We start from the raw sequence: 23,597 nt of genomic DNA, 5'->3' as shown, positions 1-23,597 counted from the left end.
GCAATTTGTCAATAAGAAAAGCCTCAGGTTCTTTAACCACTTTCAGACCGGACCAATTTGCTGGTCAAAGACCAGACCACTTTTTGCCAATCGGCACTGCGTCGCTTTAACTGACAATTGCGCGGTCGTGCGACGTGGCTCCCAAACAAAATTAACGTCCTTTTTTTCCCACAAATAGAGCTTTCTTTTGGTGGTATTTGATCACCCCTGCGGTTTTTATTTTTTGCGCTATAAACAAAAATAGAGCGATAATTTTGAAAAAAACGCATTATTTTTTACTTTTTGTAATAATAAATATCCCCCAAAAATATATAAAAAAACATTTTTTTCCCTCAGTTTAGGCCGATACGTATTCTTCTACATATTTTTGGTAAAAAAAATCGCAATAAGCGATTATTGATTGGTTTGCGCAAAAGTTATAGCGTTTACAAAATAGGGATAGTTTTATAGCATTTTTATTAATAATTTTTTATTATTTTTTTTTTTACTAGTAATGGCGGCGATCTGCTATTTTTATTGTGACTGCGACATTGTGGGGGACCCATCGGACATTTTTGACACATTTTTGGGACCATTGTCATTTATACAGTAATCACTGCTATATAAATGCAGTGATTCCTGTGTAAATGACACTGGCAGTGAAAGGGTTAACCAGTGGGTGGCAGTGTAGGGGTTAAGTGTTCCTAGGGGTGTGTTACTAACTGTGGGGGGGTTGGGCTTTCATTTAGTGTACACTGATCTCTGCTCCAATCACATGGAGCAGAGATCAGCGTCACTAGTTGCTAGGCAGAATGGAAAAATGTTGTTTATACAGCATTTCCTCCATTCGGCCGCTCCGTGAGACGATCGTGGGGATGCCCGCGGCGATCGAGTCCGCGGGTCCCGCGACCGGACTCACGGGGGTCCCGACCAGCGCGGGAGCGCGCCGCCAGCGGCGCGCTCCCGATGGCACGGCGGCAACGAATATTGGACGTACATGTACGCCAATATGCCTGCCCGTGCCATTCTGTCGACGTACATCGTCGTGCGCTGGTCGGGAAGTGGTTAATGACCTTTTTTTTTTTTTTTTATTAAATTACAAAAAAAAATTTTTTATTACATTTAAGTGTAAATATGAGATCTGAGGTCTTTTTGACCCCTGATCTCATATTTAAGAGGTCCTGTCATGCTTTTGGTCTATTACAAGGGATGTTTAGATGTTTACATTCCTTGTAAAAGGAATAAAACTGACACAATTAAAAAAAAAAAAGAAAACCTGTGTAAAAATAAAAAACAAAAGGTAAAATAAATAAGAACATTTCTTTTTTTTTAAACGTGCCCCCGTCCCACCAAGCTCGTGCGCATAAGTGAATGCATACATGAGTAGTGCCCGCATATCAAACCACACATGTGAGGTATCACCACGATCGGTAGAGCAAGAGCAATAATTCTAGCCCTAGACCTCCTTTGTAACTTAAAACATATAACCTGTAGAATTTTTTAAACGTCGCCCATGGAGATTTTTAGGAGTAAAAGTTTGTCACCATTCCACGAGCGGGCGCAATTTTGTTGCGTGACATATTGGGTATCAATTTTACTCGACGTAACATTATCTTTCACAATCTAAAAAAAATGGAGCTAACTTTACTATTGTCTTATTTTTTAATTCAAAAAAGTGTGTTTTTTGCCAAAAAAGTGCGCTTGCAAGACTGTTGAGCAAATACAGTGTGAAAGAAATCATTGCAACGAACGCCATTTTATTCTCTAGGGTGTATAGTGTTTAGGGGTTCTAAGTAATTTTGTGGGAAAAAAAAATATTTAACTTGTAAACTACACATCTCAAAAAGAGGCTCGGTCCTTAAGTGGTTAATACCATATTAATTATATGTAGGTGTGGTAATTGTAGAGGTTATAGTGGCAATCTGACTTTATCTTTATGCAGCTGTGCTTGACATCAATTTTAGAGTATTTATTTTACATTGTATAGGAAAATAACATTAAGAAGTAAACATAATGTCTAATCTTATCTTTCAGCTACAAGGATCCATAAAGAGAAAGCTGGAAGAAGACAGTTCTCCTGTGTCCTCAAGTATAAATGATATAATTTTTTCAAATGACAATAAGCGATTATGTCTTGATGATGTAACACTTCCTATGGGCCAAACACAAGGCAGCAACTCAGGTGTTTCGTGTCCTGATTTGCAGCACTCCCCCTTCTCCACCAACCAGAACTCTTCATCTATGGGAGTGGGTGGTCATCAAGTTCTGCTGGAAAATAACCACATGAATGGGAGAGGAATGGCTTCCCCATTTTCTGTATCACAGAGCACAGATATTGGTCAAAAGGTTCCATATGAAGAAAAAAATAACAATCTACAGACTGTGGACCAAGAACTACAGGACCTGTTGGAAGAATTAACTAAAATGCCTGATCCATCTCCAAATGATCTGGACCTTGAGAAGATCTTGGGGGGTAAGCCAGATGAACCACTTGTAATTAGTCATTCACAACCAGCCTTGAGTACAACTCCAAATCTATCATCCCCACAATCCACTCACTTGGAAAATATCTCCAACAAAGATTTCACTAGTGGATGCAGTTCGGCCAGTGCCGGTTCCCCACAGATTAGACCATCATCTACCGGAACAAACTATCCCATTCCTCCACCAAACAAACCTGTTCCCTCACCTGTCTCTACAGCTCAGAATAAGAGTCAGTCACAGTCTATATTACCTTCCTCAATGGCTAATATGCCTGGAGGAAATTGGCACGCTCAACAGCTTAAACAGCTGGCTGCCAGTAAACAAGGATCCTCAGCCAAGCAGCAAGTGCCGACAAGTAACTGGCCAACAATTTCGCCGACAGGACTCTCGCCACCATACAGGCCTGGATCCTCTCCTCAGCAACCTTTTAGTCCACAAAATGTCATGGTACCCAGCATGAATGCAAGCAGTTTGCAGGGAAATGCTGTACAAGGCTCACAGAGTACACTGTTATCAAGTATGACTTCTACCAGTAATCCTACCAGCAGGCCTTCTCCACCTTATGGCTCAGAAAAGATTGCAAGTCCAGCATTAAGCCAGCAGCCATTTAGTCCACAGAATTCCATGTTACAGAATATAACATCAAGCAACATACCAGGAAATACAATTAAAAGTCCCCAAAACAATATGGTGCCAAATATGGCATCTGCCAATGCTGGACCTTCTCCGCCCTTTCAACCAGAGAAGCTTTCAAGCCCAGCCTTGCATCAACAGCCATTTAGTCCACAGAACACCTTGATGTCTAATCTCACTCCTGCAGGCAGCCAGTCAAGCTTACAGAACACTCTCTTCAAACAGATGTCCACAAACCAGCCAAAAAACATGAACATGATTATGCAGCAACCATCAAATGGCTTGCAGACTGGCATAGTTTCTGAAAACCCAGTGGATCAGTTTTCCTTTAACAACACCAAACCACTGTCCCACTTTGCACCCGATTCTGCTGGACAAAAAATGAATTTGTCAACAAACCCTGGATTAATCCATTATCTTCAGCAGCAGCAGCAGCAGCAGCAGCAGCAGCAGCAACAGCAACAGCAGCAACACCAGTCCTCAGCAGTGCAACAGTCCCAGCAAGTCAGCAACAATCAATTTCTCCAGCAGCAGATACGTCAGTTAATGCAACCTTCCCGAATGCAGAGACAAATGCAGACCAGTGGTTTGCCTGGTCAGCCCCGTCAGGTAATTGATCTGCTTTTTCTTTAATTATAAAAAATTCAGTAGATTGACAGAAAAAAGCAAGATGAAGGAAGATTACTTTCACTTAAGCTGCATTAAATAATGTAGCATAAGCAGGGCTGGGTTTACATAATTGTAGTTTACAGCAAGTCAACTTTTAACACTTTTGAAACCCATGCACACCAGTGGGCTGGCGTTGGGGTACCCTTTTTTCTTTAACTATATTTAAAGTTAACAAAAAACACTTCTGTTAACTCTATGGACAAGAATGCATTGCAGTGTGCTGCTGTGTGTTGCAGCATATTTGTGTGTTGCATTAAAATATAGACATGATGCTTTTTTATGCAATGCACATCAACACATTTGTATGGTTTGAAAAGGGCACACTGAAAACGATGTTTTCTCAATGTCCTTGCATAAAGCCTACAGTGATCAATTCCAATTAATGTAGCTCAATGCACCTGGCATGAACAAGCCCTTAAAATGTATGTTAACCTTAACATTGAACTTAGCCTATATTTACTACTTTTTGGTCTGTTAATGGCATTAAAGTGTTTTGTTATACCTGTTAAGTAAGTGCAAAAAAAAATACCTTTTGATCGTGTCAGAAATCCAGAGCTGCCCTATGTCCTGCGCAAGTTTCCTGTGTTATCTTATTGCTTGGAGTTGGGCTGTAAGAGTCCTTTAGCTCGTATCTTGCAATGCAGAATAATTTGGGCCGGCTCACACCAGGAATCGTGCAGGAATGCGCCAGCATTCCTTTGCAATCTCTGTGTGATTTGAGTGCAGTGTGTTTTGGGCTGAAATTGCGCTGCAGTGCCAAAAGTAGTGCATGCATTCTTTAAAAAACACCAGTGCAACCAAATCACATGGTACTTCTGTACCATGCAATCCACTGCAATTAAATGCACTGTGATTGCAACCTGCATTTGGGGTGTCATTGGCAATTTATTGACACCCGTTACAGATCACAAGGGCAGTGCCGTGGCTTGTGAATGTGATTTGGGAAGAGGTGGAATATGGGTTTCCCACACCATGCTCTGGGGTGAGCAGGTCTATAGTATCTATTTTATGAACAGGGGAAGGGTTTGAGTAGTTTCTCAAAAGACAACTGAGCAGAGTTGACAAAAATCCTGGATGTTATCCAGGACTTAGGACTTAGGACTTGTAGGGCCTTTAAAGGGATAAGGTCTTATAAACAAAGACTTTTAGAGGCTGCAAAGTCCTCTATTGTAAAATCTCTGGCAATTTTCTATGCTTAGCAAGCCACGGGTGGTGGGTAAACACTGATGTACAAACAATCGGTGTTTACACAAGTGTGGCCACCTACAACCTTTCACTTGTATGGGCAGCTATATACACCACCTGAGGCTATCTGGGCAGTACCCTTTTTCAGTGCCTCATGCCCACACACCACCGCAACGCAGTGCTGTGAACCTGGCAAACAGGAGATAAGGCATATTGCCTTGACACGCAGTTGGCTTGCGCTGGGATAACCGCCCAGCACAGTCCCACTGCATCTGGTGTGAATGGACAGGGAAGCGTGCATGTATTGCTTTTTTAATGGTCCTACAAATACACTCAGCCCCGGAAGGATTTACCCCCTTACTGACCAGGCCATTTTTTGTGGTTGTGCGATGCTGTACCCAAATAAAATGGATGTCCTTTTTCCCGCAAATAGAGCTTTCTGTTGGTGGTATTTGATCACCTTTGCGGTTTTTATTTTTTGCGCTATTAACAAAGGAAGACCGACAATTTTGAAAAAATATATATTTTTAACTTTTTGCTATAAAACAAATCCCAAAATTTAAAAAAAAAATCTAATTTCTTCATCAATTTAGGCCAATTTGTATTCTGCTACATATTTTTGGCAAAAAAAAACCCCCAATAAGCATATATTGATTGGTTTGCACAAAAGTTATAGCGTCTACAAAATAGGGGAAAGATTTATGGCATTTTTATTATTAACTTTTTTTTTTTTTTTTACTAGTTATGGCAGTGATCTGCAATTTTTAGCGGGACTGCAACATTGCAGCGGACAGATCGAACCTAACTGACGTTATTGACACTTTTTGTGAACCACTTACATTATTACAGTGATTATTGATAAAAATATGCACTGACATTGTACTAATGGCACTGCCAGGAAAGTGGTTAACGTCAGGGGTGATTAAGGGGTTAAATGTGTTCCCTGGGAGTGTTTACTAACTGTATGGGGGATGGGCTGCCTGGGACAACACACAGATCCATCTTCAGACAGGATCTCTGTGTCATCCCCTGTCACAACAGAGATCTGCTTTGTTTACTTTGGCAGATCCCTGTTCTCCCTGTAATGATTCAGTGCTAAATATCAATGTGAATGAACAGGATGTATTTGGGTCTACCCTGGGAAAATCAAAGCTTTCTTTAGACATGCACAACTTGAATAGGACTCGGGTGCTGGTCTATCTGAACAGTTTGCACATTAAATGTTAAATTAAATATTCCTTCTCCCTCACAATTTCAAGCCAACCCAATTTGAGTTAATTTAAAAATGCTTTAACAGGATAAGTTATCAGTTAAATGATAACACAGGGAGTAACTGTAACTTGCAGTTTACTAAACAGATGAAAAGTATTAATGCAAACAGGTTCAGGGTGGTAAAAATATGCACACACTGCACAATAATGAAAACTTTCTGGGTGGCAAAGAACATGCAGAAATCTGAACCCGTCACAGCAAAGTCTCTGGCTGCATAGCGCATAGTCTCCGTAACACTCTAAAACAACAGAGAGTCAGCCTGAGAATTGCTACTTCAGTAAAACAGTTCAGAACACAGCCACTTGTAATTGTCCTCATAAGAATTGCCTCTGACAGTAAAGTCCAGGATAGCTCTGGTAGCCCCAATGAACAGCTAGAGGAATCCAAGAGCAATGGGCAAGTACCCGGGAACTGAATTATTCTGGCAGCAATTGGGTGTGACCAGGAGCAAAGGGACTTGTGGGAAATTGTTTTTCAGCACCAGTTCTCAAGGCGCTCCCCCAACTGGTCATGTTTTTAGGATTTCCCTCAGATGGAAACGGTTGTGGTAATTACTAAGGCAGCAAAACTGATCTAATAACCTGTGCAAAATAATAGAAGGCCTGAAAACGGGACCTGCTGGGGTGCCTTGAGGACTGGAGTTGAGAAACACCACTCTAGCAAAATTTTTCTCTTCACTTGAAGGTGTCAGAACTGATCACATGTGCAGCATCATGACAGTTGAAGATTAAATAAAGGCCAAGATGGCAGCTTCCTTGGCTGAAAGCGATAGGAGGGTTTACTTCCACTTTAAGTAACACTTCTAATGGAAGCATATACACGTTCACTGTTAAAAGGCTCCATCCAGCATAGGAAGTGGCTTTTTCACCAAACAGTAAGGCCTGATTCACACCTATGCAGGTTGCAGTTTTCATATTCCAGGTGCATTTTGCGTTTTTCAATACACGTTTTTGCTCCATTGAAGTCTATAGAACTAAAAAGCAGAAAAAAGTCCCTGGCCCTTTCCATAAAATGCACACATGTGAACTACATCCATAGGAAACCATGTTGGTGTGTTTCTGCAATTCACAAAAAAATGCATAGGTGTGAACCAGGCCTAGCTCCTTCTTGGCTGGTAACCCGGTTCCAGAAACTGCCTCATGTCAGAGAAAGGAGGCATGAAACTTTTTTTCAAGGGAGGTGTGGACTAGATCGTCTTACACTCAAGCTTGACTGATGTAGCAATAGTCAACAGACATCGACAAGCTTCTTCCACCCCAAAGCTGCAAAGGCTTGATAGGTGCTGATTGACCACTCCCCAGTCTCCATTACTAAGGCAGTGTTTCATGTCCTTAGATGAGAAGCATAAGGAAAACCAAAGTTCAGTCTATGACACATGTCCAAAAAGTATCTCCAAAAGAAGAAATAATCAAAGGCATATGTTTGACGGATAGACATAAATGCAATATCAAAGCATTCATTTATTACGTTCCTGTTTACGCACATAATTTCGCTTTTTTTTTTTTTTTTAAAGTAGCATTATACATTTCTACTTTCCCACTAAACTGCTGATACCAAGTCCTATTCAGTTGCTTAGCTCAGTGGTCATCAACCCTGTCCTCAGGGCCCATTAACAGGCCAGGTTTTATGTTTTGCCTTGGGGAGATGCAGACTAGAATACTGCAATCATTGAGCAGCAAATTATATCACCTGTGATGCATTTCAGTTATCTTGCAAACCTGGCCTGTTAGTGGGCCCTGAGGACAGGGTTGATGATCACTGGCTTAGCTGATACTCCTTTAAGGCCACATTCACACCTGCATTTGGCCTGACAGCGTGAAGATGCAAGAAAATCAGCAGGGAGTGATGTCGATTAGCTGCAGGAGGCAGCCCCATTGAAAGTAATGGGAGGCTGCTGGCTCCAGCAACTAGTTGCAACCACTTGCATGTAATCACTACAATGTGCGATTACCTGCGAGTGATCAGCCATGGACACAGTGGGGGAGAATTACTAAACCTGGAGCAATAAAACCTGGAAACTGATTGGTTTTTATGGAGATCTGTACCAGATTTTGCGCTCTAGTTTTAGTAATTAACCCCCATTCTGTCTGTCAATCATTTGCAGGTAATCACTGCATAGTGATTACATGAGTGTGACTGCAATTAGCTGCAGGAGGTGGCAGTTTAACATTAATTTCAATAAGGGGCTGTCTCCTGCAGCTAATCGCTGAGACCCCCTGCTGATTTTCTCACATGCAAAATTGTAGGTGTGAATGTAGCCTGTCTAAAACCTCTACCCATCCCAACTTCATATACACACACCACCACACACTGTACATACACAAAAAGAATACATTTTAGTAATTGAATTTAAAACAATAACTTCTGGAAAGCCTAAATTAAAGTGTTAATAACTTAATAAGTTAAATTATTCAGTGGCTTTAGTCTGAGGTTTCATTCGCCATTACTGACATTTAAATGAAAAAAACTTCTTCTCTGTCTGTAAATTGAACACCTCGGCTCTAGGTCCAACTCAAACACCAGTAACGGACTCATCCCTGAAAGGCACTTGCTTACATTCATACTTTACGGATTACTCTAGTTTTTTTCTTGCAGTTCTTTACAACTATGCACACTATCACTAAGTGCTATGAAGATCAGTTATTAAGATGAAGTTGGTGGATTTTGAAAACGTTCCCAAAATCCAACACATTAAATATAGTGTATGTGTTATCCACACATTTATAAGTTTCTTCATCTACGTTATAAAGATAAAAATAAGGAAAAATTCTCACCTCCCCTCTTGACACACAGGCAACTCCATGCAACAAAGTCAGAAGGTAAGAAGGAGAAGAACGATGTATGATTTATTCTGCCACCTGCACAATGACACACACGTGCATGGTTCCAAGAGATGGCACAGTTCCGCTTCTCACAGTTTCCTCTCTGCTGAAGATTGGAGTCTCCAGAAAGCGGACACTGAAAAAATAAAAAGTGGCAGATCATTGGACCCTATTAGGCCTGATTTTACACCTATGTATTTTTAGTGCTTTTTGCATTTTGCAGATTTGCACTACAGTCCATTTACCATGGTTTCCTATGCAACACGTTCTGTAGTGCAAATCAGCAAAATGCAAAAAGCACTAAAAATAGGTGTGAATCAGGACTTAGGCTATGGGGAATGGATACTTTTATACTTCGCAATTACATGTAAACTCAACAAACCAAAGAAAATGTTCCTCTCCCTATATGCCAAGTACTTTTGGCAATATTGTTCACAATGCATCACTTCTAAGCCCTTGTACACACGGTCGGACATTCAGACGGAAAATGTCCGATCGGACCGTGTTGTCGGATAATCCGACTGTGTGTGGTCTCCATCGGACTGTTTCTGTCGGAATATCCGACCGACAAAGTTTTAGAGCGGGGCTATAAAATTTTCCGACAACATGATCCAATCGGACTTTGTCCGATCATGTGTAGAGAATTCCGATCGGACAAAGTGCCACGCATGCTCAGATCAAATTCCTAGACCAAAGCTATTGGCTACTAGCCTGAACGTAGTCCCATCGTAACGAAATAACGTCACCACGTTCTGAACGATCGGATTTTCCGACAAGTTTGTCCGACCGTGTGTATGCAACAGTTTCGGACAAAATCCATCGGACAAAATCCAATGGATTTGGTTGTCAGAATGTCCGACCGTGTGTACAAGGGCTAAGAATAATCAAACCATAATCTCAGAATTGTATTGATTCAACTGATTTGTCCCAACATAGCATTAATACAAGTACAATATCACTATTAGGACTTCCATTTTTTCCATTTCATCTTTTTTTCTTTTCTCTTTCTCCTACACATCTTAGTACCACATCAAGGTTAAGACTGCTTTGTTTATAATATAAAAAGGGAGAGGGGGGAATACCCAATTAGATCTGAAGGAGAGTAGTCTCAAAAATCACATATTACATAAAAAGAGAAAACTAGAAAAACATGTAACAATTCCAAAATATATACCCAAAAGTATCCCTAAATTTATAGATCATACAAAAGAAATAGAAAATTGTTTAAATCACTCTGGTTTAAAAAAAGAAAATTATTTTAAATGACGTGTTCTTATCTTAAAAAAGTACCATCTGGTGCTCACTGAGGAAGTTACAAAGAGGTAAAAAAAAAACACAATAAAAACAATTTCATGAAAATAGATTATAGGGCCATAAAAGTGGATGTAAACCCATTCTGTAAGCTTGTACCTACCTAAAAAAAGGCTTACCTGTAGGTACTATGAATATCTGCTAAACCTTCACAGTTTAGGAGATATTCACACTTCATGCAGCTGGTGATGTCACCGGAGAATGTGTTTTGAAGGGACGGTATACCCGTGTCATCCCTTCAAAACTCTGTCCCGCAGTCCATGACCCCCGTGCCCATGCATAGGAGTGACATCATCGCAGCACGACCAATCGGACGGCCAGAGGACACTAACCCGGAAGGAAGACCGGGTGAAGATGGAAGCGTCTGTCAGAGCCCGCAGCGGTACAGGGCTTCTAAGGTATTTCATAATGTTCTATTATGCTATGCATATTAGGACATTATGGCTTTACTTTGCATGTTTTTTTTTTATAAAAAATGGCGCAGTTTACTTCCACTTTAAATAGTGGATAGGTATGGATTTTTTAGAGAAATAACCAGATTTTAAAAAGGATATATTCACAAAATAATATGGGTTCCCTCCTGGAAACTGGTAGTTAGATACAAAACAACTCAAGAAAACATGTTACTCAAGAAAAGTTACCTCTACCCCCTAAAGTGCACTTTTTCTAATATAAATTTAGAACCATGTATAACTTCCACCTTTTAATTTAACATGGTATACCATTTCTCTTGAGGCTTCCATTAAAAGGTGTATTAGTTCACTTAGAATTAAGCAATTCAAATACAATTTTTTTTCTAATTTTAAAAACCTATGGTTTGCGCTTCTGGAAGAATGGTCAAATATTCCCATAGACACACTCCTATACCTTGTAGACGGCCTTCCCAGAAGAGTTTAAGCTGTTACAACTGCAAAGGGTGGGCCAACTCAATATTGAGTCCTACAGGATGCCATTAAAGTTCATGTGCATGTAAAAGGTAGGCGCCCCATATAGTATATGTGTGTATGTATCTCACAAAAGTGAGTACACCCCTCACATTTTTGTAAATATTTTATTTTCATGTAACAACACTGAAGAAATTACACATTGCTGCAATGTAAAGTAGTGAGTGTACAGCTTGTATAACAGTGTAAATGTGCTGTCCCCTCAAAATAACTCAACACACAGCCATTAATGTGTAAACCGCTGGCAACAAAAGTGAGTACACCCCTAAGTGAAAATTTCCAAACTGGGCTCAAAGTGTCAATATTTTGTGTGGCCACCATTATTTTCCAGCACTGCCTTAACCCTCTTGGGCATGGAGTTCACCAGAGCTTTAAAGGTTGCCACTGGAGTCGTCTTCCACTCCTCCATGATGACATCACGGAGCTGGTGGATGTTGGAGACCTTACGTTCCTTCACCTTCTGTTTTAGGATGCCTCACAGATGCTCAATAGGGTTTAGGTCTGGAGACATGCTTGGCCAATCCATCACCTTTACCCTCAGCTTCTTAAAGCAAGGCAGTGGTTGTCTTGGAGGTGTGTTTGGGGTCGTTATCATGTTGTAATACTGCCCTGTGGCCCAGTCTCCCAAGGGAGGGGATCATGCTCGGCTTCAGTATGTCACAGTACATGTTGGCATTCATGGTTCCCTCAATGAACTGTAGCTCCCCAGTACCGGTAGCACTCATGCAGCCCCAGACCATGACACTACCACCACCATGCTTGACTATAGCCAAGACAAACTTGTCTTTGTACTCCTCACCTGGTTGCCACCACACACGCTTGACACCATCTGAACCAAATAAGTTTTTCTTGGTCTCAGGAGAGCACAGGACATGGTTCTAGTAATCTATGTCCTTATTCTGCTTGTCTTCAGCAAACTGTTTGCAGGTTTTCTTGTGCATCATCTTTAGAAGAGGCTTCCTTCTGGGACAACAGCCATGCAGGCCAATTGGATACAGTGTGCGGCGTATGGGCTGAGTACTGACAGGCTGACACCCACCCCTTCAACCTCTGCAGCAATGCTGGCAGCACTCATAAGTCTGTTTCCCAAAGACAACCTCTAGATATGACGCTGAACACGTGCACTCAACTTCTTTGGTCGACCATGGCAAGGCCTGTTCTGAGTGGAACCTGTCCTGTTAAACCACTATATGGTCTTGACCACCTGCAGCTCAGTTTCAGGATCTTGGCAATCTTCTTATAGCCTAGGCCATCTTTATTTTTTTCAGATCCTCAGAGAGTTCTTTGCCATGAGGTGCCATGTTGAAATTCCAGTGACCAGTATGAGAGAGTTAGAGTGATAACACCAAATGTAACACACCTGCTCCCCATTCACACCCAGGACCTTGTAACACTAACAAGTTACATGACACCAGGGAAGAAAATTGCTATTCTGGCCCAATTTGGACATTTTCACTTAGGGATATACTCACGTTAATGGCTGTGTGTTGAGTTATTTTGAGGGGGACAGCAAATTTACACTGGTATACAAGCTGTACACTAACTACTCACTTCTTCAGTGCTGTCACATGAAAAAATATAATAAAATATTTACAAAAATGTGAGGGGTGTACTCACTTTTGTGAGATACTGTGTGTGTGTATGTGTATGTATATGTATATGTATGTATATGTATATATATATATATATGTATATGTATGTATGTGTGTGTGTGTGTGTGTGTTTTTTCTTCTTCTTTAATAACTGTTACAAAGGGCCATTACTGACTCAAACTGTGGGCAATTTTTATGACAATGTAACAATTCTTTTTTTCAATTATTAAAGAAGTTTGTGCGGCAATTTGTTTTCATTTTCCTATATGGATTTAGGGATTGTTGGACTACTAATCTTGTGTTGCGAACACTTCAATCTACACAGGAGTGCTTTCTACCCTGTTTATCATATATAAGTATTACCTTCCCTCTCTTATCCTAGAAAACACATTTTATCCAATGCTGGATAAAGTTGGAATGTTTTACTGTATTCCAGTCAGTGGCGTCACTAGGGTTGGTGTCACCCGGTGCGGTAAAACATGGTGTCACCCCGCTCCAACTATAGTTGCCCCTCAATACAGACCCCCCTCTTTCAGTACAGACCCCCTTCCAATTATAGTTCCCCCCCGTACAGACCCTCCCTCCACAAAGTATAGTCCCCCCTCAGTCTAGACCGCCCACTTAGTACAGACCCCCCCTCCCTCAGTGTAGACCCCCCACTAAGTATAAAACCCCTCCATCAGTACAGACCCCCTTCAGTACAAACCATCCCCCTCCTCCATCAGCAAATCCCCCCCAGGACAAACTACCCCCTTTATCAGTACAGGCCCCCCAGGACAAACCACCCCCTCCACTAGTACAGCCCCCCTAGCACAAGCTACCTCCCTTCATCAGTAGAGCCCCCCCTCAGGGCAAACTACTCCCTTCATCAGTACAGCTCCCCCAGGACAAACCCTGTCACAACAACATGAAGGACATCCCCATCATCTCAATCTGACACCCCCCCCCCTCCCGTTACCGCACCAGCTCAGGTGGCTCAGATACATGGAACACCTGGGCGGGAGCTGGAGAGGAGAGGACCATGTGCAGCCACGTGCTGCCAGGTGGAGAATGGATCATGACAGGCAGCAACACCGTAGAGACAGAGGAGGAGGAGGAGAACACCCGTGGCGCTGGAGGTGGGTTTCCAGCTGAAAGAAAAAAAACTTCCAGAGTCAGCAAGGGCTTTCCTGTAGTGGGTGGCACCCGGGTGCGGACCGCACCCCCTGCACCCCTCTAGCAACGCCACTGATTCCAGTCCATAAGGAGGTATACATTTTATCTGCTGCAGTATACAGATTACAACTGCTAGTGGAGTCCATTCTTGGGGCTCTAAATTTCAGAAGAGATTTCTTCTCTCTGATTGTCAAGATAGAACTCAGCATTGTCCATGCTCACATGCTACATTGTGCACAGTATTTATCCTCTACTGCAAGCATTCTTCTAGTCCGACTACATGAAAAGGATAAGACAGGCTCACGCAACCAATTGCAGAAGATACACTCCTTGCTTCGCAATCCCAAACCGATTTGGAGCACGATAACCAAGAGTCTCCATTGCTGGCACATCTTGAAGGAGATGTAAGGGTATTTTTGCACTGGCATTGGATAGTTGCGGTTCTTTCATCACAATAATCAATGATTTACAAAAGCAGTAAAGGTTTTTGTGGTTTAGCAGAGTTTGGTTGCTTACATAACTATGTTTTGATGTACTATGTACCAGGGCTGATTTTAGTCCCAGTTTGACACTGTTAAATAAGCCAGAAATAATCTATGAATGAGATATCGCAATACTGATGTGTGTTTTCACTACTTGACATAAATTGAACATTTTTCAGTTTGTTGATAATGTAATTCACGCATGTGTATTTCTTATGAATTTGCAAATATGATCCAAGAATCTGTTGAAAATATGAAGGTATGCAAGCATAATAATTAAAGTGGATCTTCACTGCATCTGAACACCACAAACCAAAAATGCTATTCAAAGCAAACTCTCCCATCCAGCCATGTCTTCATTTCTCATTTTACTGAGAAATCGCTTTGAAAATCACCCTCTAGCGTTTCTGGCCATGGCCATCTTGAGTAAGGGCAAATGATTCACGTAGCATTTACTTCCTGCCCTTAGCTCAAGTATGCATACATACCCCTCGTCTCCTCCCCTCCCGAAGACTCTTGGGATGCATGATATCATTTGCACAGGCAGGAAACTAGAAACAAGCTGAAGAAATGTAAAAAAAAAGAAAAAATATTTAAAACAAGTAAATATAATATACTTTCCTATCTATTTACTAATGCTAGCAGCATAAGAATTTAAAATAATTGATGTTGATTGGGAAAGTTCCAGTTTAACCACTTCCCTACCCACCCATAGTCATATGACGCCCACAGATGGGATCTCCCATCCTGGGTGGGCGTCATATGACGTCCCCCCATTCCCGGCTGCCTAGGGGGCACGCACGCCCGCAGCGGCACTCGGGGGCCCGGTGCACGTGCCCGGCGACCGCGATGTCCGCCAGGCACCTGCAATTGCCCGGGAACACAGCAGGACCGTGGATCTGTGTATGTAAACACACAGATCCATGTCCTGTCAGTGGAGAGGTGACCGATGGCGTGTTCCCAGTACAAAGGAACACCGATTTGTCTCCTCCCCTTGTGAGTCCCCTCCCCCCACAGTTAGAATCACTCCCATAGGGAACATATTAACCCCTGCAGCGCCCCCTGGTGTTAACCCCTTCCCTGCCAGTCACATTTACACAGTAATCAGTGCAATTTTATAGAACCGATCGCTGTGTAAATATGAATGGTCCCAAAAATGTGTCAAAAGTGTCCGATATGTCCGTCACAATGTCGCAGTCATGAAAAAAATCGCAGATCGCCGCCATTACTAGTAAAAAAAAAATGCCATAAATATATCCCCTATTTTGTAGACGCTATAACTTTCGCGCAAACCAATCTATATACGCTTATTGCGATTTTTTTTTTTATATATATATATATATATATATATATATGTAGAAGAATACGTATCGGCCTAAACTGTGGGAAATTTTTTTTTTTTTTTTTTTAAGTGGGATGTTTATTATAGGAAAAAGTAAAAAATATTGTGTTTTTTTTTCAAAATTGTCGCTCTTCTTTTGTTTATAGCGCAAAAAATAAAAACCACAGAGGTGATCAAGTACCACCAAAAGAAAGCTCTATTTGTGGGAAAAAAATGACCTCAATTTTGTTTGGGTGCAACGTCGCACGACTGCGCAATTGTCAGTTAAAGCGACGCTGTGCCGAATCGCAAAAAGTGCTCTGGTAAGGAAGGGGGTAAAATCGTCCGGGGCTGAAGTGGTTAAATAAAGATTTAGAATATGAAAACTGTCACGGATTGTGTAAATAGGGCCCCTTTGGTGCCCAAACTATCTTACATTTTCTGCAGTGCACCAATGAGACCCAAATGCCAGGGTACTTGTAACCAGCTTTACGGTCAACAGAAAATGTTCTATGATGGTGGCATCTGTAAAGTTTTTTTCTCCACTGGTTTAAATCATTTTAGACGTTTTTTTTAACTACTTGTGCTTAACCCTGCAAGTGATCTGCTTCTCTCTACTTGTAAAATAAGAATTGTAACATTAAATGCAATTTTCATCTCTGACTCTCGGCTGGATCAGGACTATTCTTCAACACAATCTGGTTCAATCTTTGTTTTGGTCATAGATTTATTTAATTGCTGTACACATTGTTGTATAGTTGCATGTTCTTTAGCTAGTAGTAAGAGGCCTGGGATAGTTTAAAACTCTCAGTGAAGCAGGTTTTTTTCTCCATTTAATGGAAAGAGGTGCAGCTTGTGTACTGAAAAGGAATGTGGAAAGCTGCCAGTTGGAGTGGGAACACAAAGACATGAAATCTGATACTTGCAGCAAACAGCAGAGCAGAGGGAAAGACACAGCTGTTGTGACATAAACCCATAAGAACAGGCTTTTAGGTGCTTTACCATATTGGAAAAGAAGAATTTAGGATCCCATTCTTAGCCCTTGTACATACAGTCAGACATTCCGACAACCAAATCCATCGGATTTTGTCCGAAACTGTTACATACACACGGTCGGACAAAGTTGTAGGAAAATCCGATCGTTCAGAACGTGATGACGTTATTTCGTTACGACGGGACTACGTTCACGCTAGTAGCCAATAGCTTTGGTGTAGGAATTTTGATCTAAGCATGCGTGGCACTTTGTCCGATCGGAATTCTCTACACATAATCGGAGTATGTCCGATCGGAGCATTTTGTCTGAAAATTTTACCAACAAGTTGGAAAACTTGGTCCGTCGGATACTCCGACGGAAACAGTCCGATGGAGACCACACACAGTTGGAATATCCGACAAAACGGTCCGATCGGACACATTCCGTCGGAATCTCCGACCGTGTGTACAAGGGCTTACAGTCATTTCTATGGGCACAGTCAAGGTAACATGCAGATTTTTGCATTTTATTTGCAGTAGCTGATATGTGCCAACTTGTACTTTTTATGTGTAATTATGCCAACATTTGCCCAGTGGGAGAACTAGAGTTTTTTTGCAGCCCTTGGGTCAGCTGTGTAGCTGAGGATAAAGCTATCCCAGTGCTGCATTTCCTGCCGTGTCCCTCTTTTCTGAAACCACCATTGGGATTGTGGTAATGGCAACAGTTACTACTCCAGTACTGTGTGCCCTAATCTCTGCCTGCCTTCAATTTGTTTATCTGACGGGGCCAAAAAAGCTTTTCCTGTCCCAGCAAAACAACATAAAGGATATATGTCACTAACTCTTATGCCCCATACACATGGTCGGACATTCCGACCACAAAATCCGTTGGATTTTTTCAGACGGATTTTGGCAGAAACTTGTGTTGCATACACACGGTCGCACAAAGTTGTGAGAAAATCCGATCATTCTGAACGAGGTGACGTCAGACATATACGTCGGGACTATAAACAGGCCAGTAGCCAATAGCTTTCATCTCTTAGTTTATTCTGAGGATGCGTGGCACTTTGTCCGTCGGAATTTATGCAAACTTTGTGCGTCGGAAAATCCGACGGGAAAAGTCAGATGGAGCCCACACACGGTCGGATTTTCCAACAACATGATCCGATCGCACATTTTCCGTCGGAAAATCCGACCGTGTATGGGGCGTTAGACTGTGGAGTATGTGTCTTGTCCCTCCCCCGCTAAGCTTAGTGCTGGCCGGTGTTGCAAATTATTCATTCATACTGTTTTGCATACGCTTATGTATGAATCTATTTGCGTGATAACGCATCAAACATAATATTGTTCCAAAGTGAACCCTAATGTATCCCTTTTATATAATACCTAAAGACAATGTGGTCTTACCATAAAAAAAACAAAAACATATGAATGATATAATTTTAAATTAAAAAGGGCGTAACCACTTAAGCTTCGGAAGGTTTTACCCTCTTCACGATCAGGCAATTTTTTGCTATTTATTGTAGCACTGCGCTACTTTTACTGGTAATTTTTTTCACATAAATAGAGTTTTCTTTTGCTGGCATTTGATAACTGCTGGGTTTTATTTTTTATTATATAAACAACAAAAAAATCACAATAAAAAAAAAAAATAAAAAAAATAAAAAAAAAAATATATATATATATATATATATATATATATATAGTGTCAGTGTCAGATTTCACACCACACAATCCCACATTAAGTCACTGATCACCGCCATTACTAGTACAAAAAGAAAAAAATTCAGTATACCATAGTTTGTAGACACTCTAACTTACACACATCAATATATACTTATTAGAATTGTTTTTACCAAAGACATGAAAAAAAAAAAAAGATTTTATTGCATTTATTAAATAGATATGTTTTATAGCAGAAAGTAAAAAAAAAAAAAAAATTATATATATATATATATATATATATATATTAAATTTTTATTTTTATTTTACTTTCTGCTATAAAACATATCTATTTAATAAATGCAATAAAATCTTTTTTTTTTTTTTCATGTCTTTGGTAAAAACAATTCTAATAAGTATATATTGATGTGTGTAAGTTAGAGTGTCTACAAACTATGGTATACTGAATTTTTTTTTTTTTGTACTAGTAATGGCGGTGATCAGTGACTTAATGTGGGATTGTGTGGTGTGAAATCTGACACTGACACTGGGTGGGAACTGATACTGACATCACAAGTGACACTAAGGCCGCGTACACACGCGGGGACTGTTCGCCCAACTTTGTCCGCTGAACAGTGTTTCGGCGGACAGTCCGCTCGTGTGTGGGCTTTCAGCGGACAGTTTCAGCGAACAGTCCGCTGAACAAGGTTTTTCGGAATTTCCGAAAAACTGTCCGCTGAAACTTTGTTTCAGCGAACAGTCCCCTCGTGTGTAGGCTTGTTCGTCAAACTAAGTTCCGCGCATGCTCAGAAAGGATTTACACGCCGAAAGTTATAATGCAGTGTATAGGACGTCGTATTTTTCGTCCCGTCGTACGTGCCGTTCACGTCATCGCGCACGGTTTCAGCAAACTGTTCGTTCGTCGTGTGTGGCCATGTCCGACCATGCTAATTTTGAGCGGACTGTTTGCCGAAACTGTTTGACGGACAAAGTTGGGCGAACAGTCCCCGCGTGTGTACGCGGCCTAATACAGTGATAATACTATACACTGTCACTCTACTGATTACACTGGCTGGGAAGGGGTTGACATCTCAGGGTAATCATGGCATTAAGGGAGGGGGGGTTGCAGGGAGAAGAAACAAAGAGATTGTTCTCGCTGTCAACACAGGGCTCTGGGCTGTGATTGGCTGGGACCTGCTGACAAAATCCCACTGTTTCTAATCACAGGGGCAATTGTGGAGGGGCACGCACATGCCATGAACTGGCCAACAGGCAGCGACATACAGATACATCGCTGTGTCTGTAGGAGCCGCCCATCCAGAGTACAATGCCTAAAGCATTTTAATGTCCTAAAGCAGTTAAAGTATATGTATAGCCACTTTATTAGTTATAAAGAGTGTAGGGAAGTGTAAAAAAAAAACGTTTTTTTTGTTTTGTTTTTTCATTTGTAAAACATTTGGAAAACTGTCACAGAGGGGCAACAGGACATTATAGGAAGACTCCAAACGTGAGGGACGTCCCATCTGAGACAGTTGTCCTCGATTGAAAGTCTCCCCCTTAACTCTCGGTATGGGGACTAACATTTCCCTTTACTTCTGTTTTAATGACAGTGGTCACCAGTATAAATATCGAAATGAGTCTCCCTAACGGTACCTATAAAGCTTTTTTATGTTGTATACTGGTGTAATATATGCCCTGTCCAAGTTTTTTCTTTTTTTTTTTCAGTCGATCACCATGTCATATCTCCCATGGTAATCATATGACTGGGTTTCTGGGAACCACACTGATATATCTTTAAAATCAAAATTTTTATTACAATTTGATCATTAAAATTCTTTGGGGAAAAAAAAAATATCCCTTTAGACATACATAAAATGTGTGTAGTGACAGCTCAATTATCCTGATTTATCATCATCCCATATATATCTGTCATGTTAAGAGGATAACAATACAACTAGTTTAATATACGGATCAAAAAGAGAGGGTGATAGTTGACCCAACACGTTTCACAGTTGTAGCTTCATCAGGGGTTCAGGAAATACTGTTGAGAACAGTGAAGATATTTTCAAAATAGGAAATGTCATCTGAGCAAAAACTCCTCAGGAGTCAGGACCAGGTCCATATCAGGTCCTGAGCAGCTTCACTCCAAGAGAGGTTTTTAGGTTTCCTGTAATTTGGCTTTATTTACTTATCAAACTTTTTTACATCTTCCTGCCCAGAGATTTAGGGCCAGTTATATCAAATTTAAAGTTGAATCCACAGAAATATACAGTATATTCAGTCAGATAGACATTATACAAACAACCTCTACTTTCCTGATTTAGCTGTTGTGAATTGTGTCTAATGCCCTGTACACACGGTCGGACATTCCGACCACAAAATCCGTCTGATTTTGTGCTGACTGATTTTTGGCCAAAACTTGTGAAAATTCGATAGTTCGGAATGAGGTGACGTTCGTTATGTATGATGGGACTACATAGAAGCTAGTAGCCAATAGCTTTGGTCTCGTAATTTAATCTGAGCATGCGTGGCACTTTGTCCGTTGGAATTCTCTACAAACCATCTGAAAAAGTCAGATCGGATTTTTTTGTCAGAAAATTTTAGATCCAGCTCTCAAACTTTTTCCGACAGAATTTCAGATGGAAAAACACACAATCAGATTTTCTGACAACATAATCCGATCTGACCTTTTCCGTTGGAATTTCCGACCGTGTGTACAGGGCGTAAGTATGACTGTGCAGTCCAATTGGCAGCACAGTATGACTACACTTTCATTTGCACATCATAATATAACAGACTTGGTCAGACACACCTCCTCTTTGACTTGGTGGAGCGAGTTTGTGTGAGAATGTTTTAGATAAACTGCATGTGATAGTTTCCCATCTATGAAAGCATGGACCACTGGAGTTGGTGTGCTGGAAGACCATCTCTATTATAAATAAAGGTATTTTTAAATCATTTTAAGGCAGAAACCTGTTAACGAGTTCCCGACCGGCGCACGCCGAGGTACGTTGGCAGAATGGCACGGGCAGGCATGTTGGCGTACAGGTACGTCCATTTTTAAATGCCGCCCTGCCATCGGCATGACTGTTGGGACCCCCGTGAGTCCGGTCGCGGTTCCCGCGGACTCTATCGCCGTGGGGATACACGTGATCGTCTCGCGGGGCGGCTGAATGGGGAGATGCCGTTGTAAACAGCATCCCCCCGTTCTGCCTAGCAACAAGTGACGCTGATCTCTGCTCCATGTGATTGGAGCAGAGATCAGTGTTCACTAACACAAAGACCAGCCTCCCACAGTTAGTAACACGCCCCTAGGAACACTTAACCCCTACACTGCCACCCACTGGTTAACCCCTTCACTGCCAGTGTCATTTACACAGGAATCAATGCATTTGTATAGCATTGATTGCTGTATAAATGACAATGGTCCCAAAAATGTGTCAAAAATATCTGATGTGTCCGCCACAATGTCGCAGTCACAATAAAAATCAGTGATCGCCGCCACTACTAGTAAAAAAATTTTTTATAAACATGCCATAAAACTATCCCTTATTTTGTAAATGTTATAACTTTTGCGCAAACCAATCAATAATCGCTTATTGCAATTTTTTTTTTTTACCAAAAATATGTAGAAGAATACGTATCGGCCTAAACTGAGGAAAAATATATTTTTGTGGGATATTTATTATAACAAAAAGTTCTATTTTTGTTTATAGCGCAAAAAATAAAAACCGCAGGGGTGATCTAATACCACCAAAAAGCTCTATTTGTGGGAAAAAAAGGACGTCAATTTTGTTTGGGAGCCACGTCGCACGACCACGCAATTGTCAGTTAAAGCAACGCAGTGCCGAATCGCAAAAAGTGGTCTGGTCTTAAGCCAGCAAAATGGTCCGGTCTGAAAGTGGTTAAACACCATACCATGATGGTTTTGGGCTACCCAGAAAGATAACAAGGTGTTGAGGCATTATTTAGGTTTTAACTGTAACTAAGCCTATGTTCTTGCTAACATGCAGTGATCACTAAACCAGTAATATGCTATCTTTAGAGACCTAAGTACATGTAATAAATCAGGCTATGCAACTGATAAGTCAAGGCAATAAGCTTGGAATTGTTCAATGACACCATCAAGTCATGTTATTACATAGCCCAGGACCAACTTCACTTCTCTGGATTTGCAGCTTAGTAAAGAGTATTTGCCCTTTGGCTGTCTGTTGGCCTATTTGGGGCTACCCAGCTACTTACTTGCATACATAAAACCAACAGATCCTTAAAATGGAATTTAAAGTTTTTTTTTTGCAGACAAAGTAAACTAGAAAATGAGCTACTGTTGGCCAGATTTTTTTTATTATCCCTTTTAAATGTTTTTAATCAAGTGCACAAAATGATTTAATTTCAGCCAAATATAAAAGCAGCTGTTATGGGAATGAGCGTGACTAAAATTATGATGATTAAACAGCAATGCTTGATGTAAGAGATGTCACCAGCAGAATCCTAGAATAGCTCTGCAAGCAAAAGAATTCCATGCATAATGTTAACGGTCTATGAATGTTGCTTTTATCTTTTCATGTATGACAGAAGTATGAATTACAGCTTGCCAGTCTTTTCCATTATTAAGGTACTAAAATATATTTTTTTTTAGTAGGTCATACACGATACAGTATGCAATAGCATTATGTATGTTAGTTTGGCCATTTAATGGTTTTATTAAAAAGGTAATCGCTACTCTTTACATTATTTTTTATGTTTATGTCATGTATTTTAGTCATTGTTTTTTGGGCTTTTTCCAAGAACACCAAGTTCCTTATATCAGTTCTCTCCCCAAGGAACTTATATTTTAATTTGTATGCAACAGATATGCACACTCTTGTTCCAATTTTGGACAAATCCTATTTTCTAGCTACTAAGAGTTTCAGCTGTGAATACATTCTTGCCAAATTTATTGTCACCAATAGTTAAGAAAAAGGCGGGTTTACAACAGGCAGTATAACTGCTATACTTTCTTTCTTACAAATTAGTGTTGAAACAACTTTTTTTTTTTTTCAATCTGCACCCAACAACAATAAGGAAGGCTTTCTTGTATGTGGACAGTCTATAAAATATAGGGCCCAGATCCC

General features: G+C 40.8%; 1 protein-coding gene across 1 annotated transcript in view; it reads left to right on the top strand.

Moving 5' to 3' along the window:
* Positions 1 to 23,597, top strand: part of MAMLD1 (mastermind like domain containing 1) — a 341,549-nt gene that overhangs the window by 198,590 nt on the left and 119,362 nt on the right. The window contains exon 2 of the mRNA XM_077486917.1: positions 2,014 to 3,705. Within this exon, the coding sequence (XP_077343043.1) occupies positions 2,014 to 3,705 (1,692 nt within the window). The remainder of the gene's footprint in view (positions 1 to 2,013; positions 3,706 to 23,597) is intronic.

Source organism: Lithobates pipiens, unplaced genomic scaffold (genome assembly GCF_037356315.1).
Source record: "Lithobates pipiens isolate NorthernLeopardFrog02 unplaced genomic scaffold, aLitPip1_a1.2 Scaffold_1, whole genome shotgun sequence".
NCBI lineage: Eukaryota > Metazoa > Chordata > Amphibia > Anura > Ranidae > Lithobates > Lithobates pipiens.
Note: the sequence above shows the minus strand (reverse complement) of the source record. Positions and strands in the feature narration are given on the sequence as shown.